General features: G+C 38.8%; 1 protein-coding gene across 4 annotated transcripts in view; it reads right to left on the reverse strand.

Moving 5' to 3' along the window:
* ANAPC10 (anaphase promoting complex subunit 10) overlaps nt 1-25,769 on the reverse strand; it is a 246,919-nt gene that overhangs the window by 109,802 nt on the left and 111,348 nt on the right. Inside the window, exons 5-6 of one of the 4 annotated variants that reach the window (XM_016164037.2) lie at nt 6,208-6,261; nt 4,467-4,538 (exon numbers count right to left, since the gene is read on the reverse strand). The exons of 2 other annotated variants lie outside the window; for them this stretch is intronic. In XM_016164037.2, coding sequence (XP_016019523.2) covers nt 6,217-6,261 — 45 coding nt within the window. In that variant the 3' untranslated portion in view covers nt 4,467-4,538; nt 6,208-6,216. Of the gene's footprint in view, nt 1-4,466; nt 4,539-6,207; nt 6,262-25,769 lie in introns of those variants that run through there. One more of the 4 variants, XM_016164038.2, reaches the window with a different exon arrangement.

Here is a 25,769-nt window from a genome sequence, read left to right on the forward strand (position 1 = left end):
TAATTCTCACACACACACACACACGCACACACACACACACACGCACACACACACGCAAGCGCGCACACACGCACCCCAGATCATCACCAAGGCAATGGGTCGGCCATCCTTTCCTGTCTGTACACACATTCTTCATGGTCCTGCATGAGCCCAGCCCCATAGAAGCATCTCTTTAAGTAACGTAACAAGTATTCATGTGTGCAGATTGAAGCTGTTCCTGGCATAGAATTACATTCAAAACGACTTGGCTTACGGCTTCCAATAAGTGATTCTTGTTTTTGTTAGACTTGTTACACAATATGTGCCATACACATTCCCATTTAAATCTTGTCAGGGAGAATTTTCCGTCTCGAACTAGAAGTGGTGGTGCTGAAAGCAATATTTTCTTTTTTTTTTTTTTTTTTTTAGCTAGCTGCACACTTGAAAAGATAATGGTTTTGTAAACCAAGTGTAAACTTCCGAACAGACTACTGCAGCAATAAAGGACGTCCTCGGAGCACAGAGTCAGTCCTCGGAGCGCAGAGTCAGCCTTTCGCCACTCACGGGGGGCCTCCTTTACGACGAGCATTTCTCCCGAGTTGGGGAAATGGATCACAGAATTTGAATATTAGTGCCGGGAGAATTCTTGGAGATCATCTCATATAATTTTATCTTATTAAAGATGAGAAACACAGGACTGGGTGAGGAGTATGCCTTATTCAAGATTTTAATGACTGAGATGAGCCAAAACCAGATACCCAGAGCCCAGGCCCACCGCCACCTCCTCTGGCCATCGTCCTGGGGCCCTAGCTCTGGGGCTTTTACTATGAAGACTCACAAAGTTAACTTTGTGTTCCATACCTTCTTTATCTAAATGACATGTGTGCAAACAAGTCATTTATAAACTGGGACGTGCCACACATGTCGTTTATAATCGATGATGCTGTCATCCTCATTATTATCTACATAGGGCTACGAGAAAGACACAGTGTGTGCAAATTCGACAAATTCCGCGCTGGAAAGACAGTCAGTTTTCACACGCCGACAATCGTCTTCTGCTCTATCCCACCTCATTCCATTGTGTTCCCATGGAGGCCCCGTTCTCTTTAAGAATCTGCTTCTCAAAATTCCTTTCCTTCTTTTGGACTTTCATTTTCTCTCTTTTAATATATATATAAGCTGACAAGGAGACTCACTGAAAAACAGAGTCCAGGTTTCTAGAAAGGCTCTGCAAATAGGAAGTGGAACCACATCACACCGTTTGTCTGCCAAAAGTAATAAACCTGGGCTGCCTCAGCGCCCTCTTGACTTCGTCAGCAACTGAAACTCCTCATTTCTCCCTTTCCTTGTAAAGGAAAAAGAAAAAAAAAAATGCCAGGCAAAGAATGCCAGACAAATCAAACCATGGGAAAAATAACACCTTCAAGCTCAGGGCAAAATTCTCTTTCGCAATCCTCGTTGCAGATGGCCCATCCGGTACGCTTGGCAGGGTACACTGTCCTGGGAACGCGATGCGGAGCACAGGTTAGAGGGAAGAATTTGGCCAGAGACTGGTTGTTAGTTTTTAATTCATCGTTACAAAGCCCGAGGAATCTCACTACGATTTAGTTCATACAATTATCAAAGCAAATCCATATAAAACATCATCCCTTATACAGCTTTAAGAAATACACTTTCTGAGTTCCCACAAATTATGTTAACCAACTGCCTCTCAAATCTGTGAGTCTGTACTTATCACTAACTGGTGGAATCAAATACAAACTCGAGGTTCAACATTCCGACACTTGCACCAAACAGAAACCGCTGTGGGAATTCCAGCCTGGAAAGGCCACTCTTGATTTTCTTTTTTCCAACTTGCATCTACCTGACTCTTCGCTTTCAAATCAGTAGGGAATCATTCAAACACCACCGAAAAAGCCCACCTTCTTAATGTGGGCTCGCATCTTTCTGGTCAACCAAGACCATCAACTGAGAGAATAACCAGCCAAACGAATACCTAGAATGAAACACTCTTACTAAAATATGGGATGACTTTGGGTTAAAAACCAAATTTTAATTCCTGCTGGGTCATGAACTCACTGCGTGGCAACTCTAGGTTTTCAAACTCCTTCTAAGTCCTCCAACATTCTGTTTTAACAATATGGACAGCTTCTTTCATCTCTAACATTCCTATTTTATTATCCCAGAAATTAGATTTCTATTAAACAGGGAGGAGTACATCAATATCTCCAAAAAATGGCTGTCACATGGATGGTGAGAGGCACTTGCTTCTATCTAGATATGGGGATTAATGGATAAAAACAATTTCTATGACCAGAAAAAAAAAAAAAAAGTCTTCCCAGATAGTACCCGCCTCAAGTTTCTATTTATTTCCCATCCACCAAACTTTATCTTTGCTGCTTTCTGGACCGGTGTTTCTTGCAAAAGAAGAGTAAAAATAGCATAAAACAAAGGCATCCAAGGAAACTTCTCCGTGATGATTAAAAATCAACAGAGAAGATAATATGTTAGAGACATCGTTTCAGGGTTAATCTCTATTTTAAAACAGGTTCCACCGCGAACTGCTGAAAGAAGGAGCTAGTGTGTGCTGAGCCCACACTCCGCAGTAGAATGAATACTCCAAGTTTAACATCCAATCGCAGCTCTTAAAGAGAGAGATTAATATCCCCATCTTATGGAGGTAGAAGACTAAGGCAAAAAGAAGTATAATCAGCTGTCTAAGGGCACTAATGTGTAATAAATGCAGGAAGAGAAATCTAAACCAAATGTGTCTCATTCCTAAGCCTTTCCTCTACAACACATGAGCTTGTTTATACAGAGCTTTGCCTCTTAGAAAAGATTAGCTTATTAATGATATCTAAGTTAAGTTTCCTGTCTCAAGATAAACCACATGCAGAGGTGTGTAATCATAACACTATTTAAACTGTCGGGCCCAAACTACTGGATTTGGTGAGTACTGACAAATTCAAAACAAGGGAGAAGAGAATATTCTTATTTTGCGAGTATGAAAACCAGTGTATAATCCCCCTGGTGGAAGGCCCAACCAATGCTTCAAAAATCACTGCTAGCCCTTTTCAAATATCTCCCTACCTCACTCTGACTTCAACCCAGAGCGTTTCCAGAGCCAAAGGAAGTGGAAAGAATCAGCGTGGCCGGCAGGGCAGCGAGTCCAAGGCGGGCCTTGCACAGCGGATGGACCGCCAAAGCGAAAATCAAAGAGTGGCCCCTTGATAGCTTTGTTTTCAGTCACGGGAGCCTTATTGGAAATTCGCTGGCTGGGATTAAACTCCCCATTCCTCTCCCTGTCCCATCCCCCATCCATAGACACACACTATTTGCTTACTTCTCTCCATCCTAGAATATATGACAAGACCAGGGGCTGGCGGGGGGGAGTGGCAGGAGGAGCTTCCAGGTGTCCTGCTCTGAGGGATTAGAAGAGCTCAGGTTTCACTTCACCTCCATCTCCCCCCCCACCCGCCCCCCCGCCCCCACTGACTCGTTCATGCTGCACCCATCACTCACCCTGACAGGCACACCTTACACTTTGGCTGTCTTCATGGGAGGTGTTTATAAATAAGGGCACCTGTCTGTGAAAGCCACACATTCACAAGAGCAGCGAAGGGACAATAGATTACATGTTTGGGGAGTTTTTGTGCCTGAAGTTCCCCAACAGCTGTATCTGCATTATAGAGACTTCCGTGAGGTTTTGTGTTGCAGGAGAAAGAGAGAAACTCGGTTTCCTCGTCTCTGTATTGGAAACACATCTGCAAACCTGTCACATTCTACAGCAAGTGAACCAAAGGTAAACATTTTATAGTACTTGGAACTCTACCCCTTCTCCATTAAGGAGGGTTAAAACATGTTGGTTGAATGAAAAGTTTGGCTGAAACTAGATTCTCCTTCAAACACAAAAGGAGGTTGTAATTTCAAGCATTTTCCCCCTTGGATTTAATCATGAATATTAAGTATTGGTACCCAAGTGCCAGAGTAACAAATTAAAGACCACCCATCAACTTAATTCCAAAGGCTTATTTCATGTAACTCAAGCTTCAGTTATCCGAGAGTGAGTGATGCTATTCACAACTGCCCATAATGAACGCCAAAAGGTTTTTATGGCAATTTGACCTTTTCATTTTTCACCGGTTTATTTTCAGATAGCTGGGAAAATAGCTCCCATTCATATTTGACAACACGATTTCTAAAGCATCCTGACTAATTTCTCAATTAGCCGGGATTACCCCATATGCCTCTCGAATTAAATCATGGGCCCAAAAGGCCAATATTCAGTGATAAAATTTAAGCAAAACTTAATTGGAACTCAATAATCCACAGGATTCTAATATATAGAAGCAATTCACTTTCTCTTACATTTGTAGTATCTGCACACCCTAATACCACTTCTTTTATTTGTTTTTAAGTGTTTTCATTCTATTCGGGCCCAAACACTTTAACCTTCTTCCGCTGGCACCAACGTTCTGTCATCCTACCTTGCCATTTTCGATGAAAATAAAAGATTCTGTCTTCTGTCATTTCAAAGTCCAGAACTCACTTTTTTCCCCCTGAAAACAAGAAACCACAGATGTTTCAAAGATCTGTGATTCAAATCATTTGTGCAATTGAGACATGATGACAAAAATCAAAAACACATTCTTAATGCATGTTTGCCTGGAAAAATAAACTGCATTACGGGGAGGAATGCAGAACAAGGTCATTGTAAAAACCCAGAGGCATAATCCAGTTAAACTCCTTGACCTACAACAAATGTTGACAATTCTAAGTTCTCTGTTAGAACAAGAGAACTTTCTGGGATATTTGCGACATTGCTTAAAAGTCCTGCCACCTAGTGGAAGAAGTAAATAAACGAGATCTCGGGTAACCTGATGGAGAGACATTGAGAAAAATCATAGCTCCTCTAGCAACGAGCTTTCCATTCACAAATCACATCTGGGTTAGCTTTAGACATGATTTTCTAAAAGTGCCAAGATTCATCAAAATGTGTCATCTTACTCTCACTTGTTCAAATGCATCACATTTAAGACAGGAAAGACTTCAACGCAAGCCCTCAGAACTATAGGTAGAATCTACAAATAGTTTATGGTAATCGTTCTCTTCATCTGCTTTGGTTGACAGTTTTCAAAATGGATTCAACAGAGTAAAGAAATAAACCAAATCCATCCCAGCTTTTCCTGGTGGTGGGCACTCAGCTAGGCATTTAACCCTCCAAAAGCTCAGCAGGAGAACTCCTTTTGGAGATTTCTTTCCTTGGCCAAGGGGAAATATCCTGCCTGAACAGGAAGGTAGATCGTTAGTGGCCAGACCTCACAGATAGCCACTAAGTTTCTGAGAAACCTTCCTGATGAGTAGGCTGAAAAGGGAGACTCCAGAAAGGCTTCGAGCAAAGTACCATTCTTGAGTAAGATCTACAGTGCATGCCTGGCCCCAAGTGCTATCAACAAGTGTGTTACAACAGCGGTCAGTTTCCCAGTGACTTGAAGGAGTGAACTTGCCACCCTGCCCATGTGGCTGAGGAAACATGAGAGCCTGTGATGGACATGATCAGAAATAGCGTGGGATTACTGTACACTGCAAATGAACACGTTTCTGTGATGCAAGGCCACTTGACACACTTCCATGTGCCAAAGCCTGTATTAGATTCTTCCCTGTCTGTGATTAAATGCAAAGGTTATTAGGCAAATGCCTACTAGTTCTTTCTAAAAGTCCAGGGCTATTCAGAGGGAAACATTTGCTTCTGGTAAGAAAATTATGATTTCAGACTTCATTAGTTATATCTTCAACTCCATCTCCTATCTCTGGGATAAATGAACTATTGGCAAACACTTGAGGGTAAATGGTCTACCAGTCAACACTTGTGAGGTTTAAATCAATACGTATAAAACACTTTGAAAGGAGTTATGAAAGACAATCCTACCACTTAATATTCAAGAATTATGTTCTGTGCCTTTATTCAGACTTTCCATTACTTGTTCGGTTTTTCAAACAAACACCATTGTTTACAGACCCAGATTTGATTTCACAAAGAATTTATTTCATAATTTAAGACAAATTGCTACATTCAGGGTTTTTTCCATCACTCGTACAGAAAACATTTTTTGTTGTTTTAAAAACAAGAGAACTTCTAAAACTGGTTCAAAATAAAAGAACTACAGTATTTCCAAAGAATGTGAAATGTTTCTTCCAGCAAGAGGTAATTACTGTTTTATCACTTACCAGTCATTTCTAATGATTTTCACGGCCACTCCATATGGTTACATGATTGTCTTTCTGCAAGAAGTAAATGAGAAACCAATAAATGAACCTGTGGCCTCTCTCCTTGGTTTGTAGATGGCCATCTTCTCCTTATATAGTACACGGTCTTCCTTCTGTGTGAATCTGTGTCCTAATTGTGTCTTCCTATAAGACACCAGTCATGTTGCATTAGGGCCCACACTAAGTCTCATTTTAACTTAATTACTTCTTTTAAGTCCTATCTCCAAATATAGTCACATTTCAAGGTACTGGGGGTTAGGACTTCAGGACATGAATTTGAGGGTAGGAGGGATTCGACCCATAACGTGGTGTCTATGTATTATGTCATTTTTCTCCTTAGAGGCAAAATGTCTTACAAATAGAAGATTGCCATGCCATCCTCCTCTTCACAGATTAGTAAAATATGAACTAAAAAATATAGTAAGTCCTCACTTAATGTTGTTGATAGGTTGTGTGACTTTAAGTGAAACAACATATTATGAAACCAGTTTTACCAGAGGCGAATTGTTATAAACAAGAGTTAAGTTCCTGGGTCTCCCATCAACCTTATAACAAAACAACGCTGAGTGAAACATTATTCGAGGACCTGTGTAGCATCTTTTCTTTAAACCTCGAGGCTCAGCATTATAGAGTGGGCCAAGGTCCCTCTCCCAAAAGAACTGAAGGAACGAGATAATGAAAACGAAGAATGAAAATACTCTAACTGGAAGAAATCTGTGAGCTTCCTGAGTCACATGATCAGGTTCTTGACAAATAGTCCTAATAGTGGAAGCTATTCTGACCTAGTTTTGAGTCTCCCCAAGAAACTAGCAGAGGCTCTGGCAGTCTTCACCTCGTCACCCCTGGAGAATTGATATGACAGACTCACTTTGTATCTTAAGATTGCATTACACATTCATTCCTCCATGACTTAAGTTAGGACGCTGAGGGCCAGTGAATAATGCTAGACTCTCTTCATCCTGTAGATGAAGAGAGAGAATTATGATTGGCTCTGCATGACCGAACAGTGCGATGATAGCGTGATTTATGACCAGAGGTGCCGATGTGGCTATTATTTGGTGTTATGTTATAAACAAACTGAGAAATACACTTATGCCACATCCAAGCCAGTGTCATCCAAGCAGCTTGGTGATATTGTGATCCAGGACTCAAGAACATATTTCATTGAGGAGATGGGTGGAATGTGAAGACATGAATACAGTGATCAAAGGGACAATAAAATGTGCTTGCTTCTGCCTAACAAATGACCTGTCAGTTACAGAAACCATCCCCATTCGACTCTGTACCTTTCTGTACTTTGCCAAAGCAATGCTATCTTTCTGTACCACTGGAATTTCTGGCTCTTCTGGGCTTCTTTCCTGCACATATTTTATGGCCCAGAAAGCATGCTGAAATACAGATAGAACTTTCTTGGTCAGCCAAATTTGTTTGCATCCTGGTGCATGTCATCAGGCCAGAGGGTCTTTTTTTTTTTTTTTTTTTTTAATAGAACTTTTTTTTAGTAGAACTTTCTCTAGGCTCCTGATCTTTCCAGATCTGTGGCAATCTGGGTCCTGTTTTCTCTTCCCCAGATGCACTTTCAGTGGTTGCCTTTTTTCAATCAGTTTCCAGATGTTGTTGCTTATTCATTTTATTTCCAGCACATTTTATCCTTTCCTGAACTTCTGCATAATTGCCTTCCATGCCACTGTCCCTTCCCTCTTCCACTGCATGCAGATGAATTCCAGAAGCCTGCTGCGATCATTCCAAATTCAGTTGGCTCCTCCATGCCCCCTCTGAGTGTGCCCCAGCCCCGAAAGTGAAAGGGATGATCTGCAGGAGAAGCCCCTTCTCGACGAGCTCCCAGCTGATAGCCAGATGCTGTTGAGGTCCAGGCCCACTATTGTGTAAAAAAATCTCTGTAGAGAAGAAGAATGTTCACTGGGGCCCTGAAGTACAAACCGCAGTTTGTTTTAGAACTTTTTAAAAAAATAATCTCTTTGTGCACATATCAAACCAGTAAGCCAGAAGTGTTTTTTAAGTTATCATAGAACGATATAAAAATTGTAACGAGGTCTTCCCTTCTGTAATACTTCCTGCATTTGGCGCTATTTGGAAATGAGATCTTCCACATAAATTTATTTTTTAGACAACTGAAACATGTCTTTAAGCCCCAAATCGTTGCAAATCTTAACTATTTTTGCATGAATCGTTCTAGAATTCCTAACATTTTAGAGTGTGCTGATCACAATCTAATGTTTTTCTACTGATTCATAGTCAAGGTTATGAATATCCGCAACCATGCCCTAAGGTTTATGAGATGTTAGTTTACTTTCCCTTAGACCAGGGTTTCTCAACCCAGCATTGCTGACATTGGGGCTGATATTTGCTGTGAGTGCACGGCCTGTGCATTTGTAGGATGCTTCGCAGCATCCCTGACCTCTACCCACGAAGTACCAGTAGCATCAACCCCTCAGTGGTAACAACCAACACTATCTTAAGGACAAGAATGTGTAGCATCATTACATATTCTCAACATTGATCTGAAGGCACTAGTCTGGGTAATAGAAAAGGAAAGAAAAGATATAAGGATTGAAAAGAAGGGAAAACTCTGTCTTTATTTGCAGAAGACATGACTATACATATATCTATACATCTATACATATAAAATCCAAAATTAATCTTCAAACTATTAGAATTCATAAGTGAATTTAGAGTCTCACCAAAACAAAATCAATGTATAAAATTAACTGTATTTCTATGATCTAACAACTGGAAGATAAAAATTTAAAAAATATTACATATAATTTTATAAAAAATCAGATTAGAAATGAATCTAACAAAAGCCGTGTGGCAGCTACACTGAAAAGTACAAAATAGTAAAGAAAAATTATAGAAGATCTGAAATAAAGAGAGATACAGCATGTTAATTAAAATAACTCAAAGTTATTAAGATTTCAATTCTCTCCAAATTTATCTATAGAGTCAACAAAATTCAAAACTAAATCCTAGCAGGGATTTTTTGGGGGAAATTGACAAATGAATCTAAAATTTATATAGAAATTGAAAGGACTTAGAAAGACAATCTCGAAATAGTTAATTTGAAAGAATAATACAATCGGATTGCATGACCTATTATAAAGTTACAATAATTAAGATAGTATGATGTTAAACCAATGGAACAGAAAAAAATATATATATTTAAACCCATACATATACAATCAAATGATTTACAAAAAAAATGCCACTGAAATCTGCAAGGAAAAGATAATAATTTTAGTAAATGCTACTAGAGCAATTAGATATCTATACATAAAAAAGTGAACCTTTATGCCTACTTTATGCCATATGCAAAAATTAATTTGAGTCACAACTATAAAGGTAAAAGCATAAAAAACTTTTGAAGAAAATATAGAATATCTTCATGACCTTGGAGCAGACAAAGATTTCTTAAGCAAGATGCAAAAGGCACTAACTATAAAAAAAAAAAAAAAGAATTGTTAAGTTGGGTTAAATAATCTTAAGGATTTGTGTTCATCGAAGGGTACCAGTAAGAAGATGAAAAGACAGGTCACAGGGTGGAAAAAGATATCGACAACACAAAAACCCAACGAAGGATTTATATACAGAATATATTTTTAAATAACAGCTTAAAATTGGACAGAAGAAATGACCAGCTATCTTATGAAAGAAGATATACAAATGGCCAATGTATAGATGAAAAGGGGCCCCAATTCATTACTCATCATGGAAAGGAAATTTAAACCACAAAGAGACACCATCATACATCGAGCAAAATTAAAAAGCACTGAAAAATCAAGGATTAATAAGAATATAAAGCAACCAGATTGCTGGACAAAGCATCAACTGGTACAACCCCTTTGCAAAACTGTTTGGCAATGTTGCTGAAAGCCAAAGATCTATGCCCACCGCCCATGACTCAGTAATTACAATTCAAGGTATATACCTCAAATAAATAAATATACATGTTATTAAAAAGACATGAACAAGAATGCTCATAGCAACTTTATTTATAATAGGAAAAAACTCGAAAGAACCAAAATACCCATCAACAAGATTGTGAATAAGTAACTTATAGTGTAGTCACACAGTGGAATACTACACAGCAATATAAAGAAAAAAATGAATGCAGTGAAGAGCTTGTAAGCATTTAATAACTGGCTCTCCATAGAGGAAAAAAGTCCTGATTAGTAGTGTTTTCTAAGTTTGTGGTGCAAATACTCCCAACATGGCCAATTTCAAGTTATCAATGTGAAGTCATAGAATGCAGAATTGACAAGGGATGCACACAATCACAAGCTGATGTGGGCAAGCTTTAGCACACCGCCGCATTATCGATACACACAACAATACTGATGAGTCTCTGGGACCCTACGTTGAGTGAGGTAAGCCAGCAACAAAAGACTGCATAATATTTACCTAGTAACTAAAAGAGCAAGCAGAATTATTTGATGATGACAGAAGTCAGAAAAGATACGGTATTGACAGGGAAGAAGCACAAAACACATTTATGGAATGATAGAAATGCTCTGTATATGACTGGGGATTAGATACAGTTTACTGTGTATATGTTATACATCAATGCAAAAAAATTTAAAACAGAATACTGCTGGGTAAACATGGCAAACCGAGCACGCACACCTTTTTTGGTTCATTTTAAAACATAATTAAAGGAAAAGCTTTTTAAGGCAAAATTCATGAGAATGGGGAAACAGAAGAGACTATGCAATATTTGAAACTAGAAAGCCACTGGACAAGAGAGAAATAACCACCCTTGGAAGACTAAGAATGAAAAAACAAGCCAGAGACTTAGATAAAATTTTTACAAAACATATAACTAAGAAGAGACATGAACCCAGAATAAATAAGGAACTCTCAAAACTCAATAATTGGATAACAAATACAACAAAAAAGGGGAATATATTTGAACAGACACTTCACCAAAGAAGATATGCAGGTGGCAAATAAGCAAATTGAAAGGTATTAGTCATTAGGAAAATGCAAATTAAAACTAAAATAATATACCACTATACATTTATTATAAGGGCTAAAATATAAAAATTACCAATTTTGGCAAAGATGTGGAAAAAAGGATTTCGTAAACTGCTGTATGGACTTTAAAATTGTACAACCACTTTGAAAAAGTTTGGCAGTTTTATTAAATAGTGAAACACACATCTATCGTATGATCAAGCTATATCGCACACCCTCTATTTACTCAGGGGAAATGAAGGCACGTGCCCATACAAAAACTTGCACAAGAATGTTCATAGCAACTTTATTTTTAATAACAAAAAATGGGGAACAAGACCCAAATGTCCATCAATAGGCGATTATATAACTCTGGGGCATCCATACAAAGAAATACTCTCCAGCAATAAATAGGAGTGAAGTATGGATACACACTACAACATGGATGAACTTCAAAATTTTCTGAGAGAAAGAAACTAGACCAAAAAGAAAAAAAAAGAAAAAAATGACCATATACTATATTATTTCATTTATATAAATTTCCAGAAAATTAAAACTAATTTAAAATGACAGAAAGCAGATCAGTCGTTGGTGGATAGGTAGGGGCTGTAGGGAGGGATTCTCATGCGGCACAAAGAAATTTTGGGATTTGGAAATAATGGATGTGTTCATCATTTAAACTGGTGATGGTTTCATGGGTGTATACATATACCAACATGTATCGAATCAACCACTTTAAATATGTGTGATTTGTTGTATGTCAATTATACATGAACAAAGTTGTAATAAATGCTAAGGTCATGAAAGATCAGGAAAGACTTAAGAACCGTCACTCTTTGGAGGTGACTAAGGAGACATGACAACTAAATCCAATGTGAGATCCTGATTGGATCCGGGAACAGAACACAAAAAAGGACATTAGTGGAAAAACTGGCGAAATTCAAATAAAGTCTGTGTTTTAATTAACACTGTTGTACCAGTGTTAATGTCTTACTTTAATCATAATTGTGCTAGGATTGTGTAAGATTTTGACGTTAAGGGTAGCTGGGTGAAAGTGTATGGTAACTCTATTTTTAAAACATTTTTATAAGCCTAAAATTATTTCAAAACAAAAATATTTTTAAAAAATCTGTATATCGGATAATTCCCAACAAGACGAAGTTAAAAAACTACAGAATTTAAAAACGTGTCTGAGGAATTGTAGCATACAGCAAAAAATAAAAAACACTTTTTAATGAAAAAATTCTGAATGAGAAAACATACAGATATACCAACATTTGTTTAGTAGTACTTTCAAAAGGAGAGAGAAGAGAGATTGTAGGACTAGCAAAAACTAAAGTTACAAAGGCAAAAAAGTTTCTTAGAACTTAAGAATATCATGAGTCCTCAAATAGAAAAAGCCAACAGACTGCCAAACAGAAACAAGTGTTTTAAATTCTATACCTTGAGCCCTGGCCCTGAAATTTCAGAACATCAAGGATAAATAGAAAATCCTAAAAGCTACCAGAAAGATTCCACCTAGAATGCAAGGAGGATCAGATTTATATCCAACATCTCAGAAGTAACATAGGCCGCTGTTTTTTAAATGGAGCGATATCTCTAAATATCTGAAGGGAAAATTCTACATCCAGACCAACTATCATTCAACAGTAAGGAAAAAAGAAAAAGATGATCAGACACATAAAGATCCGAACGTACATCAGCTGTAATGTTGCACGCCCAAGTCCACGTGGATAGTTTTCCCTGGAGATGCTCAATGCACAGCCTGTGCGGTCTTCATGATAACCCTGATCCGCAGATCCTTGTTGAAAGAATCCTAAGTTCAAGGGTAACTGCTAGAAGGATGGGACATTTTTAGAACCAATATAATAAAATTATGAAACAAAGAAAAGTTAATTGCTCCAAAAGAAGGGAAGAATAAAATAAATTTTAAATGTGATTAATAGAAAACAAAAATATCGTGGAATGGCTTATGAGAATCACCTCCCACTCTAAATAACTAGAAAACTGGCCTAAATATATGAAACGACTCTTTTCAGACATTGGACGACAGGCAGCGCTGGCCTGTGATCCCTGCGAGAAGGGAAGCAAACGAGATAAGCCCTGAGATTTTCTTCCCTTTCGGCCAGGTGGCAGTTTCTAGGCCGCTCAAGGAAGGGGATCGATTATACATGGTCCAATATCCTCACAGAGTTGAGAAGGCAGAGCTTACAGGCCAGGGAGGTCAAGGTGACTTGAATCCATGGAGCAGAGCGCCAGAGATGAGAAAATTCTAAAGAGACAGTTCTAAAGATCTGCAAAGGATTCCTCTGCTGTGCTTGGCAGCTTACGGATCTTCACGTCCACAGAATAAAACAACTGCGGCCTGGGCGTAGAAAAGCAGGAGGCAGAACCATTCTCTGAACGGGATTGGAACGCCTGTAGCCCAGCAGTCAGAGTGCAGGAACTTCATAATAGGCAGAGCACTCAGTAGAGACCTCAGAACAGTCAGACACTACACTGGGCTAAACTAGCACTAGAGTTAAAAACGCTCTTAACTCACTCCAGCAAAGCTTGAAAGAATCAAAAGGATCAAATTGGTTTGCTTAACTTTACTGCTTGCCAGAATAAAGTACGACACTCTCTGAAGGAATACAACAAAATCAGGAGCTCAACAATGTCAAATTCAGTGTGTGGAATCCAATAAGAAAATAATGAGGAAAAAAAAGAAAAATAATAATCAGGCATGCAAAGAAGCAGAAGAATGTCACATATAACCAAGAGAAAAATCCATAGATAGAAACAGGACAAGAAATGATGACTCTGAATCAGACATTGACCAGGCAAAAAACAGGTTGGTTACTGCAAGGTCACCCTCTTTTAGGGGATGGTGGGGTCCAGATGTGCTAACTAGTTAGTGCTGATGAGGCAATTCCTGATCGACTGGTGTCAGATTCCATTTCTGGGAAAGCTGAAACTATAAGTTAGGTTTTGGTTTAGTGACATGGGCCCTAGCATAAGTGACTCCATTTTGATTCTGAACTTTTTTTTTTTTTTAAAGATCTGTGACACGTAGGAATATTACAATAGGGGTATAAACAAATGCAAAAGAAGTCCATCATCTCATTCTGATATCAGTATGACATCACAAATAAGCCTATATTCGATATGTGCTATGAAAGAGTGGAATTTCAAATAACCAAGGTTAAGTAAAAGCGCAGAATTATGGAAAGTATTTTTCGAAATGGCAAAGATTTCTATGGCTGCACAGAGTGCAAAGTGGAGTGAGTCTCTTCCGGAGACCTGATACCTGTAAACAATGAGAATCCACAGGAGTTTCTATTGTTCTCTATTTTTCGTTTCCTCAGAAAGAAGGATGAGAGGAACCCAGCGTACATGCAGTACTATAGGTCAGCAACTGCGCAGGAGAAGAACATGCAGACATTGGGGTGGGAGTAGGTGTTGGAGGTCTAGAATGGATAATTTATTCCAAAGTAAAAAGCAGACAAAAAAAAAAAAGACACAAGGGAAACAGAGAGAAACTAACTAGTAAAGCTGGAAAAAGATTAGAGAAAATCACAGGAGGCCCCGTTTAACCCTAATTTCTGTGGTTTTTCTGATGAAGATGTGGTGTTAATGGTTTCAGAGTTAATCAGAGAGCCATGCGTCTTAAATCTCAGATATAAACCAGATGAAAACAGACATCCCACTTAAGTGGTATTTTAGTGACACAAAGGCTGAAAGGAAAAAAAAAAAAAAGATTTGCATAGTAATGACTCTATCATTGCTTCAAAGCTCCTTGGTATTTTCAGAGCCCCTGACAACCACCAAATCAGGAATTCAAACCACACCCTGGGAAGGCTGGGCTTCCTTTTGTTAAAAAAGAAAAACTGAGCATCTCGGAGGTCAGTTCCCCAGGCAGTGAAAATCTAAAGTCCTGACTCCCCTCTAACCACTGGAATATTTGCCGTGTGGACCCACACCCACCTAGGACACTGCCAAAACCCCAAGCAAGTACCATGACTAAGATCCGTGTCTTTCTCTGGGTACTGTTTCCACAGAAAGCTTCTTATGTCTCTTCCCTGACATTTCACAAAACAGAGAAAAAGGAGAGAAAAGAATATGCCTGAGAAAAGGCCAAGTGTGAAAAGAATTTGATCTTGGCATCCTCTTCAAAAGGTTCTACTTACTTCCTCAACTCATGTCAGGTTTGCTGTTGAACCAACATCATAAAAAGAATACAGCGTCAGCTTCGATAAGACTACAACATAAGCAAAAACATGAATTAGATGGAAAAGTAATAATAACTAAACTCCTACTATGTGCCATTCTAAGAACTTTGCATGTAAACCTCATAAGATCCTGATAATGACTATAAAAGAGGTATTTTTGTTACTCCCACTTTGTAGATGAGGAAGCTGAGGCATGAAGAGGTTAAATAACTTCCCTAATGTCAACATGTTAAGAAAGAGGCCAAGTCGAGATTCAGTTTCTGTAGTCTGATTTCAAGGCCTATAGGCTTAAGCACTACATATACTGCCTCTTAAAAAAGAAATTAGAAATAACATCCCTTTACAGTAAATTTTTCCAAAGAATAGAAAAAGAATACTTTCCAACTCATTTTCTGTGCCCAGAATAAACTTTACTCAAAACCTGACAAAGATATTACGAAAAAAAGAAACTTATAGCCAGTCTCTCTCGGGAAGATAAAAGCAAAGTATAGTATACAAAATATTGGCAAATTGATTTCAGAGAATTCTTATAAATAAATAGAAGGCAACCTGATAGAAAAATGAGATTTCACAAAAGATATCCAAATGGAAAAGTGTTCAATGCCATTTGTCATCAGTGAAACAAGAATTAAAGCCATAGTACATCCACCAGAATTACTAAGATTAAAAAGACTGGCAATATCGGGAGTTGATGAGGATGTAAAATAAGGGGAACTCGTGTACACCACTGACGGGAGCTTAAACTGATACGGCCACTTTGGAGGAGAATCTAAAGTGTCTGCCAAAAGCAAATGTATACATCGTGGCCCAGAGATTCTATTCCTGGGTTTATGTAGCCTCCACAGAGATTCATACACACACGCACCAAAACGCACAAACAAAAATGTCATCGCACCTTCATTCATAAGGGTAAAAAACTCGAAACAACCTAAGTATCTACTAATAGTGGAATAAATAGAATCTGTTTTATTTAAATGGGAGAGTACTATACAGCAGTGGAAATGAACTCCTGCTGTACACAAGAATTTGAATGAATCTCATAAATTACAATGTTGACCAAAAGAAGTCAGACACAAAGCTAGATAAGCATTGGTTCCATTTTATAAGCAAATCTATGGCGCTATAAGTCAGATCAGTGTTTATGTCTGAGACGAGGTTATAGAGACTGGTAAGGAAAAAAGGAGGCTACGAGGAATGCTTTACTTCTTAATCTGAGCATGAGTTACATCAGAGAGTTTGGTGAATGTTTCAAGTAGAGTTTGAGAAGCAGCATCTTGGTGAGAGAAATGGGGTAACCCAAATTCACAGTATACCATACATGAAAATGGCTCAGCCAGATGAAAGGGTCATTAAGCCAATTCAACTTCAAAATAAACTAAACATCGATTGATTCACTTATTGAATACCTAAACTATGCTTGGAACAATGCTAAGTCCTGAGAGGAGAAAGATGAAAAGACAAAACTTCTTACCAGCAAATTGTTCACAATCTAGCTGAAAGAGAGGTATAAAAATAATCTATTTCAAAAAGAAGTGTGCCATCACGGAATTGTGCGTGGCTTAGAGAGTGCAGGGAAGCCCGGAAGGATTTTCAGAGGAGGCAACACTAAACCTTGTAAGGGTCTCGCAGGCGAAAGGGCTTGATGGGGGGCGACAGAAGGAGGGGATCAGGAGACGTTCGTGGCTCAGAGCTGACGGCATGTGTGAAATGAACTCAGAGAGACAGTATTGTGAATTACAGAAATACTGAGTGGTTAGGTATGGCCAGAGCTTAAAATGCAAGATAAAGAATAGTGGGAGGAAAGGCTGGGCAAGTAAGTCTTTTATTCTGTATCGGATTTTTATCCTGTGGGACATGGGAGTTACTGAAGAATTTTTATTTAATTTACTGTGAAGAATAGATAAGTGGAAGGCAAGACTAGAGACTGGAAGATTAGGTAGGAGGCTTTTGCAGAAAATTAAATGTATGTCAGGCTTTGCCACAGTAATAAACAATCCAAAATTGTAGTGGCTTAGAACAACAAACATTTATTTTTTACTCATGGGTCTATGGATCATCTGTGGGTTGGTTTTAACTCAGCTGAGCTCAGCCAGGCTGGGCTGGGCGTGGCTCCAGACTCTACATGGATTCACATGTGTTCCATGTGTCTTTTATTTTAGGACCCAGAACGAAGGAGCAATGGCTTTGGGGACCATGCTCTTCCATTAGTGGATGGCGGGGTGCAGGGAAGGCAGGAAGAAACATACAGAGTCTCCTGAAGCCTCTGTCGACTGCGAGCACACGGTCCCTTCTGCCCACATCACACCTGCCAAAGTTACATGGCCAAGCTCAATGCCTATAGGACACAGTAGGATTCTCCACCCAAAAGGTGAGGAAGGCGAGGGTAAGGATTTGCTGAATATATTGACTCAACTTGTCACACCGGGCAGAAGATTAGAAACAGACTAGGAACAGTCAAGAGGAGATCAGGAAAGCTGAGGCCACAGCCAGGATCTGGTGTCCCAGCCGGCTGGGCTGGGAGGAGACAGCCTGCCGTGTGAACAAACTACACCAGAAGCTTTAATGCAGGGACATGCCTGATTACATTTGGGTAGTTAGTCTAAATCAGTTCGCTGGTTGGAAAACACTGGGCCTAGATGAGAAATTCCGAGGACAAACCTTTCAAAGGGAGCTAATGAAAGAGAAGAATCGAAAGGAGTAAAGGGAGCAGGGTCACTAACAATCTTGAGCTTATCTCAGTTCTTGGCAACGAACATCCCGGTCACTCTCAAATGGCAGCCCCAGAACAGAGAGACAATGATAAAATTGATGGGGGAGGAAAGGAGGAGAGGAGAATGTGGGAGAGGAGAGGAGAAGTTGTCTGGTAAGAAACTGGGCGGGTACTGGTGTCATCCGATAAATTCTGGGGCACAGAACGAGAGTTTCAGAGAGCAGGTGGTAAGTTCAGTTGGGTTTTGAGATCTGATGTATCTAGAGGGACACGTCTACTAGAAAGTGGAATATCAGGCTCCGGATCCCCTCCCTTTTGTCTTTCATGTCGGTTTCACATCCAAAAAATGCCCTCGCTCTTCTCTTACCTAGCCAACGTCTTAAATTTTCATGATCATTTACATTTTCATGGTGTTTTTCTTTTCTGAGTTACTTGCATTTAGAATAGGCATGCCTCATTTAATACTGATCGGTTGTGTTTTTTCATATATATACACACACATTAATCTTGTGCACTAAATGAAACTATAAATTCCATAGGGACAAGACCTCATGTGTCTTTAGTTTCTCCTACAGAACTTTGCATGGTGCTAGGCAAAACCCTAAATTAAAGACTAAAAATGCATTGGATGATTAACTACTTCAGTGAAGAATAATAATCAATGAGTATTATCTTAAATAATGAAGTGGTATCACTGTAAAGGTCATTTAAAAAGATTGTATTTCTATTTATTTGGAGAGTAAATTCTATAAATTTTCTTTAAAATACCACATTTTTTACCTAGTTTTGACATTTAAGGTCGTTCTTATTTTTTAAACACTTATCTCCTGGTGTGTATCTCCATGATTGTATCTTTAGTCAGTAAACAGTTAAAATTTTAACCTATGTTCATCTCGAGTGGCAGACAATAGTCAACTTAGTTTGAAAATTAGACCATTTAACTATCAACTGAATCAAGAGTTCACAATGCAGATGGGCAATCATTTTGTACTTTCTTTCCAAGAAGACGCCAATCAAAAGAAACAGTACTTGGTGCAAAATAAAAACACCGAGAAATGCTAAGTACTTTCTAAGGACATGATTACGATTCTTCAAAGACTTTACATCAAGTCACTGTCCGTTGTATGAGAAGAGAAGTGGAGAATAAATGACAAGCTCACTTACACCACTTTTTGTTTTAGAGACAGAAACACAAGACAAGTCTTGAAGTTCAAGACCAGAACTCTAAGAATAACTAAGTATAAACTCCTAACTAACTGCTGGATCCCAGTAGAGCGGGAATGAAAGATACAGTCAGGGCAGCTAAAATTAAAGGAAATGTTTTAAAATCTCTTAGTTTCTTTTTTTAAAGGTAGGCTTTGAAAAACTTCATTTTGCGAGGTATTCACGGGAACGTGGAAAACTGCTCTTAGCATTTTAACATAAATTAAAAATCATTTAAGCAGCCCTCTATTCAGCTCTTGCCAACTGCACATTTATTTTTCTGGTCGAGGAGGCTTTGCTGTTAAAAATGAAGGGGAAATGAAGGCATTAGAGCTTGAGCATATCAGTAAAAAAAGAAGTGAATGTGGATGTTGGATTAAGTCCTCTCATAGTTGCAATTCCATTTATCTGGGCAAGGAATTTGCCCCCCAAATAGGTAGTCTTGAAAACAGTCTCTGAAAACTTAGGTCTCTGTGTAGAATCTGAAGTTGCTGCAGGTGTTTCTTAAAAGCTCATTAGCCACTCCGGAGGACTATGAAAACAAAACAGCTCCAGACCTAATGAGAGCTCGGTAAGCAAGGTGGTCAGTTGGAAGAGCTAAGTTGGGAGGGAGCTGTTTTGACTGCACCTGTATTGACAGATGGGTGACCTCAGGGATCCGGATGCTCAGTTCCATTTTGGATGAGCAACATCAAGAGTGGGGGGATGGGAAATGGGGAAATGAAGGATAAAACACTACTTGCTAATTCTAAACATATGTAGCCTGCCTATTGGTGAGCTGGGTTTGGCAAAAAGTAAAACAAAATCGCACTGCATTGCTTTCCTCAGTGACAGCTATATTTGTTGATTTTTCCACTGGCACCCAGCTTTTGGAGTCTCCATTTTCCTAATTTGGAAACAACAGAGGGCAGTCATCGCTCATGTCTGAATACAACACTCGACATCCATGTTTTCATATAGAGAGATCATCCTCTGTGAGCCTGCAACCCATCAGTCTCACTCAGGCGGAGAGTGGGGAAATTTATATACCCACAGTCTGGTGGATTCAGTCACCACAGACTGTACCTCTCCCTTTCCTTCTTGGCTTCCTCCATTTCCCAAAGCGCAATGAGCGGCTGAAGAGAATATGGCATAAGAGGTTTTTTCTCCACCCACTTCCCCCTATTAATAGAACATGGCAGGGGAAAAAAAACCGTGAATGTCAAGTCAACAGCTAACTCAATTAAAGATAGCCCATCTGGAGTCAAAACCAATCAAGACTCTTCCATCAGAAGGAGGAATGGGAGCTGGGAAGGGATGTTACCAGTTACTTGCCATGAAACTTGAGAATAACACACATCAGGAATTTGCATATACTGCAAGAATTGAGAAGACAGTACATCCTATCACAGTGAACACAGCCAAAAGCTTCTTTTTCACTGGCTTAAGCTAGGACTGGCTAGGAAGTAAAGTACATTTGTGAATATTTATTAACTCTTTTTATGGTTCAAGTACTTCCTATGGCAAAAACTTATTCGTTAAAAAAGAGCTCTAAGGGACTAAGTTCCATTATTTCTCCCCGTACTTATCCTATTGAATCTTGTCCCAGTAGATAGTGAGAGAATTCAACCCACTAATTGCAGCATCATGTAAAGAATTATAAACTTTGTCTTCTTTGAAGGTATAGAACTGAGATACTGTCCAATCTGAGCAGTTTACAAGCTTCTTGAAGGGTACATATTCATCTCGATATTTAGCATAATATCTATAAGAGTGTTTGTGGATATATTTTAATTGGTACCAATGGATATTTATTGAGTATACACATTGTCTAAATACTTTATTAGTATTACATGAGATAGAAAGGTGACTAAGAGCTAATCCCTATGCCCAAGGTCTTGGTACTATAGAAGATGATTAGCGATTTACAAATATTGCAATAATGCCACATGGAATAACAGTGTCATGACAGAAGTAGGAAACATGAAGGAATTTTAAAGGCAGGAGAAGGCGTCTTTCTGGAGGGCTGCATAAAGCCTAACTGGAGGAAATGGTGTCTGGGACGGCGCTGACAGAATAACAGAATTCCAACAAGCAGTGTTGAAAAGAGGAAACGGTTTAGTACGATGAGTACAGAAAAGGACTGGTCACAGATTCACCAGTTGTCTGATTGGCTGGGAGAAAGGATATGTAAAAAGAAAACTGAGTGTAAGGCTGGGAAGGTAAATTTAGTCTAGCAGTGTTTTCTCAAGATGAAGGTTATGAAGGAATTAAACATTTTCTACTGGTAGTTGATATCTACTCACAGCTCTTTCTGTTATGTATCCTGCCCTCACAGGTCAAGATCTGGAAAGCTAAATATTACATTTGCAAGACTCCCCTGCATCTAAGAATTTATATATGATGAGGGCACTGGCAATGAGATGCACTCTCATTGAATTTGGAAAGAAGAAAGGAGAGAGAAGTCTGTTTTGTGCAGCCGCGCCAGCCAACGAGATTGAAAACTTCAAGGAAGTTTATAGGAGTCTAGTTTTTTTGAGGTAATGTCAGGATAGCTCCACCAAAGTGAAAGATAAGTCACTCATCCTTGAAATCCCTACCACTATGGTAGCCTCTTTCAATTTGGGGGTCGAGGCGCCACATTTGAATATGAAGCTCCTATCCACTTACCAAGAGCATCCATCATCTATTGCCTCAATAATAAGGCAAAACAAGCCTCCCCAAAATACAAGTTCTTTGTTATTTCTTATGAGTCAACTGGGGACTGGTTCTTCTAGAATAGTCTCAGCTGGGAAAACTCAGCTCTCCTCCACATGTCTCTCTCTTCCAGCAGCCTAGATTCAGGAAAAGTAGAAACACATGGATACCTTTTTCAGCCTAGTCTTGATGAAAGCAAGTCTCACAGCCAATTCCAGAGTCTGAATAGGTAGAAACCACAAAGTTACAAGTTAAGGTAAATAGACACATGTAGGCCATTAATTGGGGCCATTAATGCAAACTTCTTCCAAACTGAGCACACTTTAAAGCTGCCAGTTTTGAGCAAGGTCCAGAGTAAGAGAAGGTTTGTGGCTGGTCCAGGCTGCAGTTGAAGCAGCTCTGGCTTTATGTCATTTATATCTGACAATGTTTAAAATATCTGCTACAGATGCAGATATAATATGAGTCCTCCGGCAAGCCTTGCTAGGAAAATCTTAAGAGTTTTTGGAGTAAGCTATATACCCTCTTTGGTAAATAAGTATTTCGAGGAATAGTTTCTGGCTTGTTGCTGGGTCCTGGTAGTGACTAAGTGTCTGCTCATGGACTAGTAAGGACCATGAGACCTGACCTGCCAATCAAAAATTGTGTTACTTGATATTAAAACCATAAACATTGGAAAGGCTGTATGCGAGACTGAGCACAAGTAGATCCTGAAATTACACAAGCAGGCGTCTCAGATACCCATGGCACCCACTCCTGCTATACTGCAAGCTCTCCTCAAATTAATGTCCATGACCTCATGAGGCGTTCCCTATAACCAACTGACTGCAGAAGGAAAAAATGTCAGGCCGGTTGACAGTTTTGCAAGATATGCTGGCACTGGCCGAAGTCGAGCTGCTGTTTGTAAAGCCCCCATCAGAAGCGGCCTAGTAGAAGGACAATCAGAAAGAGAAAGAAATACACAAGGGGCAAAACCTTCAGGTGTGTATCTCGTTCTCCACTCTGCCCGAAAGAGGATTAGAGAGAGGTGTGGATCAACAGCAGTCCGGAGGCAACAGGCAATGGTTTGGCCAGGTGGTCATGGCCAAAAATAAAATGAAATTAGGGAACCGGTTATGGGAGCGTCTGGAGAAAATGCCTATGGATGGGACTCCTCCAAAAGGCAGAGGGTGAGCAAATATTCATTGCCCGATGAGCGCTCACTAAATGTAACTCACTGAGGAGAATCCTACCTTGCTGGGAGGACAAAAACTGTTCCGTGAGTTTCAGCCAGCCTCTTCCCCTGGCTACGCTGGGCTTGCTCAGCGGGTAGAGGAGCATCCCGGCCCAGATGGCAGAGGCGGAAGTCACGCACGGCTCGGCAATGTGGCCTTCCTCTCCCTGGGAAGATGCAAAAAATGCATCCTCCGAGTGCCCACTTGCCTTGAGGAAGCATCAGGAAGTTTAAGAAAAAACATCTCTCAGAGAGATTCGAAAATAGGCATCCACAAAATAAAACAGGTATGGTATAAATAATATAAAATTATGTTAGCAATAATTGGAAATTTAAGATACATGGATTGATTTATAGGTAGTCTGGATAGGAGAATGGACACAGATGAATATCAAATATTTTAACTAAAAGATTGAGATGAAAGACGATCCTAAAATACAGTAATGTAGCACAAAGATAAATGAATATAAAAAGGAGACCTGGAAGACAGATGCAGGAGTTCTAATATACGTCTAACAGGAATTCCAGAGGAAAAAAAAAACAAAACAAAACAGAAAGTGAAAGTAATTATTTAAAAATAAAAAGAGAAAATTACCCAAAGTAATAAATGCATAGTTTTAAAAGTTTCAGAATTAATGAAGGAAAAAAATGCCTAAAACATATCCTGGTGAAATTTCAGCACTCCAAGCATAAAGAACAAATCCTAAAAATGTCCAGAGTAAACTAAGGAGTTGCTCACAAAGAAATGAGGATCACATTGGCATTTGTTTTCTCATCACCCGCACTGGATGCTGGAAGGTGACGGAAAGAAATCGAGAAGAAAAAAATATGCATAGTAAATGTAATGGAACAATAAATCCAAACATATAATTAATCATGATATTAAAAGACAGCTATGCCCGGATTGCAGAAACAGGGCAGGTACCAGTTATATGATAATTATAATAGATGTTCATACAGGAAAATGATGCAGAAAGATTTACCTTAAAGAACTAGAAAGATATACTAGAAAAATAATGCTAGAGTGTTAATAGTAATATCGGACAAAAACAAAAAAGATAAATAGAATTCAAAAGAATATTAATATTGATATTGGCATAAATTACACTGATATACATATAGAATCTACCAATAATACAAATACAAAGCAAAATTTTCATTTTAGGGGTAGTGGTGGGGGAAGATCCAGAAAGCAAACTAAGTATCAGTTCAAGAAATTGGGGATGAGGTTGGGGGAATATCAAATAAGCTAAAAAAATTAATTAAGTATTTATTATAATTAATAAATTAATAAAATAAAAACAAAAATAACTAGTTGATTAATCAAAGGGAAAAGCTAGTTCTTTGATAAGTGTTCTTGAAAAAGAGCACCTAAACAGACTGTCAAATGTGATCATTATAAAAGAAAGACTTAAATAATCAACATTAGGATTGAGAAAAAATTGTAAAAAAATTAATTACAAATAAATCCAGTACAAAATTATACCAAACATATCAGAAAATTCATTGAAATAGATTATTTTGTAGGAAAAACTAAATTACCAAAATTGACTGAAAAAGGAATTGAAGTCCTGAAAAGACCAATAGCCAAAAAAGAAATTTAAGAGGAAATAAAAACCTAACAAGGGCACAATGCCCCCCAAATCTTGAGCACATCGCATTAAGCCTGCAAAGAACAGATAATTCCTGTATTATTTACATGTTAAAGAACACAGCAAAAGATGGAAAGTTTCAGTTCATTCTAGGAGTATAGTATAACACCAAATCATAACCAGATAAAAATAGAGGGAAAAAACGCCCACAAACAAAACAAGAAACCCAAAGACAAATAGAGGCAAAAATCTCAAATAAAATATTATAAAATTTAACCCAGCACCGCATTAAGAGAATTGCATTATGAACAGGAAGTCTTTTTTATAGAAATGCTAGGATAGTTTTACATTAGTCTTTTAGTATAATTCACTACACTAAGAGCCTTAAAGAAAAAATTATATCATTGTTTCAGCACATAATAAAACAAAATTCAGGAACTGGTTTAGGAAAAGGAATTTCCTAAAATTAGCAATTATTCATGATAAGAAAAGCTTTTCTTAAGCAACTGGATATGAAGAGGACTTTTTCTACTCAAAGGGCTAACCTTGTAATCCGCTCCTTGTTCTGCTTCTGTAGACATGCTTGCCACATAGGCTGAAGGGCAGGGTGACCTCGAGATCACCTGAAGACTCACCCTTCCCCCCTCTGCTTGTTCTGTCCAGAGAACAGATGTATCCCCTTTGCTTATTATCTGTAACTGCCCGTAGCCCATAGCAACTCCCAGCTCTGTAACCTCCTGAGGACTAATTAACCAATCAGCTCATGCCAGCTGTAACTGTGTGGATAAACTCTATAAAAGCAAGGTTACCCCTGAGGTCAGGGCCCAGATCTTCAGAACACTAGCTCTTTTGGGACTGCCGGCATAATACACCTGAGTTCTCCAACTCTTCAAGTGGTGCTTGATTTCTCGCCGGTCTGATTTCTGCAACAGATAGAAGACACAGCC

The sequence above is a fragment of the Rousettus aegyptiacus genome, unplaced genomic scaffold (assembly GCF_014176215.1).
Source record: "Rousettus aegyptiacus isolate mRouAeg1 unplaced genomic scaffold, mRouAeg1.p scaffold_m13_p_16, whole genome shotgun sequence".
Taxonomy (NCBI): domain Eukaryota; kingdom Metazoa; phylum Chordata; class Mammalia; order Chiroptera; family Pteropodidae; genus Rousettus; species Rousettus aegyptiacus.